The 4,182-nt window shown below is 31.8% G+C and overlaps 1 protein-coding gene across 1 annotated transcript; it reads left to right on the top strand.

The window, feature by feature from the left end:
* Positions 1-2,281: 2,281 nt before the first annotated feature.
* On the top strand, positions 2,282-4,182 carry LOC139491118 (zinc finger protein 658B-like). Its single transcript, XM_071278491.1, has one exon. It carries the CDS (start codon positions 2,419-2,421, stop codon positions 4,060-4,062), a length of 1,644 nt encoding a protein of 547 aa, XP_071134592.1. The 5' UTR covers positions 2,282-2,418; the 3' UTR covers positions 4,063-4,182.

The raw sequence follows: 4,182 nt of genomic DNA, 5'->3' as shown, positions 1-4,182 counted from the left end.
ATATTGCCAGTGTTTTCCCGAGCATCCCAATAAAAGGTCTCCCTTGTATGTGTGGACAACTAATATAATAATTAAACCACTTGTTTCACACGATAAAACCAATAAACATGTTTTCTCTGCCAGCAAATAAACTAGTTTAAAACGGTGTATAATGTCCCCTTCAAAACATGACACCCACCATGTATTATGCAGCAAACTCTGATTTGTAAGGCATACATGTGCTAGCAGGTCAGTTTTGATGGGCTAGCAGTTCTTCGAACAGGGCTAGTAAAATCCTGCTGCCAATAAGTCCTGGGCTAGTTATCTGTAACAACATTTTTTAACCCCTGAATGTATATACATCATGTATATTAGCAAAATCCTCACTTAAAAATATAACACCTAGGAGTGTTATAACTAATACTAGCCCCAGGTAAAAAATATTGCTTATGAAAAATGGCTGTATTTGCCCCTGATCCTTCTGTCCCTCTGTGTCGTCTGTGATCAATATGATCAAGAAGAAATTATGATATTTTTTTTAAGAGTTATGCCTCTTTGAGATTTAAAATGTTGACCCTAGTCCCTAGTATATTACTGTAACAGTTTGTCAGTGCAACTCCTCAGAAAGTTTACATACATACTGAGCAACATTAAAAACAAAATACAAAATAAAATAAAAACACAAGGAAACTGGAGTCATTGAACATACATGTACATTTTTCAAAAAAAGATACATGTCTAGTAGCCTTTTATAAGGAAAAGAACAAGCTATGATTTTTTTAAGGGAAAATATTGATCAATTTGAGGCTATTGTCCTGATCTTCATACATTTATATTTTGCAGATAATTCCACTGATAGGGTCAAATTTCAGGGTTCTCACTAAGGCGAGTCCATGAGTCCTGGACTCATCAAAATCTGTCTGGACTCACCATTTTCAAAACTGGTGAGTCCACAGATGCATCAAGATTGAAATATTTTATAAACTGAACACAGTATGAGTTAAACACAAATATCATCATTTTATAGCTAAAGTTTAAAAGTGATCTGAATTTAATGTCATTGCTCTGTTAGGAAATAGAGACTAAAATATTACATTTATTGCAATAAAATATTTTCTTCTTGCTGTTGGACTCATCATGGCCAAAAATGGTGAGTTCCTGGGCTCGCATTCAAAAATCCTTAACGAGAACCCTGGTCAATGTCTGTACCTGACAAACAGATATTCCACAATCAGGTTCTATTTGACACATAACAATTTATAAGACATCTAAAAGTTATAAATGATTGCAAACTGTTCAATCTTACCATAGGCCTGCAGTATGTTTTTGCTTTTATATAATTTAAATACAGAAATTTATTATTGCAAAAAATACAACAGGCATGACAGGGTTATAATCGCAATAATGAATCAAACAGATCGATATGACAGAATTTTTCTGAATATCATTATCACAAAAATTAAAATTGCAATTTAGTAAATATGACAAAATCACAATAATAAATGCATGCAATAACTTCGGAATTTTCAGTACATGTACTATAATATACAAAGTATTTATCATTTGTTTATCTTTCATGGGGCACTAGTTGTAAAAATCATGTTCACCTATTTGACTTAAATTCTCATATTTGATTTATGATATAGTAAAACACATATAAAAAAATCTGAAAGAAACAGTCAACAATGCATATACAAGATGGTATACAGAATTTTGTGCGTGTTAAAGTCTAGATGCCATCTAATTGATTATGGAGATGACCTCTGAAAACTGACAACGGTCACATAACATGATATAAACATAAACAGATAGAAACCTTGTGCAATTGTCTTTTTAATTTCAGGTTTTAATGTTGACATTATCTTCCGTTTCATTACTTAACATGCATAATCGATCTCTAGTTAAGGGATTAAATTGAAGGTCACATGAATACAGATTCAATGAGATTGAAGTATTCACTTGCAAGTGAATAATTGATCATCAATGTTATTGAGACTTGTTTGACCAAAACGAATTGTCATTTTACTTTCATAAATGATTGAATAAAAAATATCAGACATATTTTTTTATATATCTGGTAGCTAATGTCCCTATGATAAACTCAATGAAACTTTCAATGGTACTTTTGAACTTCTTGTATTTATTTTTATTTTTGATTCTGATTTGATCTTTTACAGGTTTTCTTTTGACTGTCAAGTCTGTTAATGCTTAAGTGATACTGCAGATTAGACACTACCAGGAAAAGAAGACAAATTTTTCTAATGATAACTTTTTGATGAAAAGAAGATGAGAAAAGATGTCCACAACACACACTGCATCATATAGTCACAGAGTTTTTTAATGACGGCAACAACAGATGTTATAGTCGAGTATATGACATCATTATCAATGTCAGTGATACACTATATTGACTGATAAGTTGTGTTAGTAACAACATATATGATGGCACAAAACAGTGAAAAAAAAAATTACAAATGCATTTCATGTGACAAACAGTATCGTCGAAAGGACCACTTTCAAACACACTTGAAAACTCATACTCAAAAGAAAAAAACATACAAATGTGAAATTTGTAATAAAGAGTTCAGAAGCAAAATTAGTTTACCACCACACATGAGAATACACAATGGGGAACGACCGTATAACTGTGACATATGTGGAAAAGATTTTAATTATGGAAATGTTTTTAAGGTGCATATGAGAGTCCATTTTGGTGAGAAACCATATAAATGTGATGTATGTGGTAAAGAGTTTAGTGATAGTGGTACATTATCTAGACACAAGAGAACGCATGCTGGTGAGGAAAGACCTTTATACACATGTGAAGTGTGTGGTAAACAATTAAAACAGAGAGCTTATTTACGAAAACACATGCAAATGCACACAGGTGACAAATCATATAAATGTGATATATGCAATAAAGACTTTGCACAAAATAATTCTTTAAAGGCTCATATGATTATACATTCAAGCAAGAAACCCTTTGAATGTGATGTCTGCAATAAGGGTTTTTCTCGCAAAGCGGATGTAAAAACCCACATGAGATTACATTCAGGCGATGAACATCACTCATGTGAGTTTTGTGGTAAAAAGTTTAATCAAGGTTCTGACTTAAAGTCACATAAGAGAATACATACTGGTGAAAGGCCTTATAAATATGATGTTTGCAACAAAACATTTGCTTGGAGAGAAATCTTTCAACACCATAAAAAAATACATTCGGATAAAACAAGGAATACTTTTGAATGTGATATATGTTTTAAAGTGTTTAAAGCAGGCCAAACTTTGAAAACTCATATGAAAACCCATACTGGTGACAAACCATATGAGTGTAAAATGTGTGGTAAAAGGTTTACTCGTAATGATTACTTAGTAGGACATATGAGAATACATACGGGTGAAAAACCTTTCAAGTGTAAAGTTTGTGGTACAGATTTTAGACACGGACATCATTTACAAGAACATTTAAAAACACATACTGATAATAAACCCTATACATGTGATGTATGTGATGCAAAATTTAAAAGAATTGACAATTTGCGATTACACACCAGAATACACAATGGGGAAAAACCTTTCAAGTGTGATGAGTGTGGAAAAGCTTTTCAGCAGAAACCACACTTGAAAGCACATGTCAGAACACATACAGGCGAAAAGCCTTACAAATGTGAAATTTGTAATAAATATTTTGGTCAGAAGAAACATGTGATATCACATTTACAAGTACATAGTGATGAAAAACCTCATAAATGTGATATATGTGGAAAGAACTATAAACATGCAAACAATTTAAAAGTTCACAAAAGAATACATACTGGTGATTATTGTTATAAATGTGATTTGTGTGGTAAAGGTTTTATTCAAAGTGGAAATTTGAACATACACATGAAAATTCATAGTAGTGAGAAATGTTTTACATGTGATGTGTGTGGTGAAAGTTTTAGGCACAGTCAATCATTAAAAATACACATGAGAAAACACACTGGTGAGAAAGGTTATGAATGTAATGTTTGTCAAAAGGAATTCTCTTTGAATGGGAACCTGAAAGTTCATATGAGAATACACACCGGGAAAGATCATTAAAGAGACATATATGTATAAACAGTGGATTAAAAAATGTATCCTTATATTATAAGCAAGGGCTCTTTTTATAAAGTAATGTTCTTTATTTGTATATACATATATATGCATGCATATGGTCAT

The sequence above is a fragment of the Mytilus edulis genome, chromosome 10 (assembly GCF_963676685.1).
Source record: "Mytilus edulis chromosome 10, xbMytEdul2.2, whole genome shotgun sequence".
Taxonomy (NCBI): Eukaryota; Metazoa; Mollusca; class Bivalvia; order Mytilida; family Mytilidae; genus Mytilus; species Mytilus edulis.
This window is presented reverse-complemented; position numbering and strand designations above follow the sequence as displayed.

What these genes read in the sequence shown, in the direction of transcription:
- LOC139491118 (XM_071278491.1), top strand. Translation starts at nt 2,419, where the DNA reads ATGATGGCACAAAACAGTGAAAAAAAAAATTACAAATGCATTTCATGT.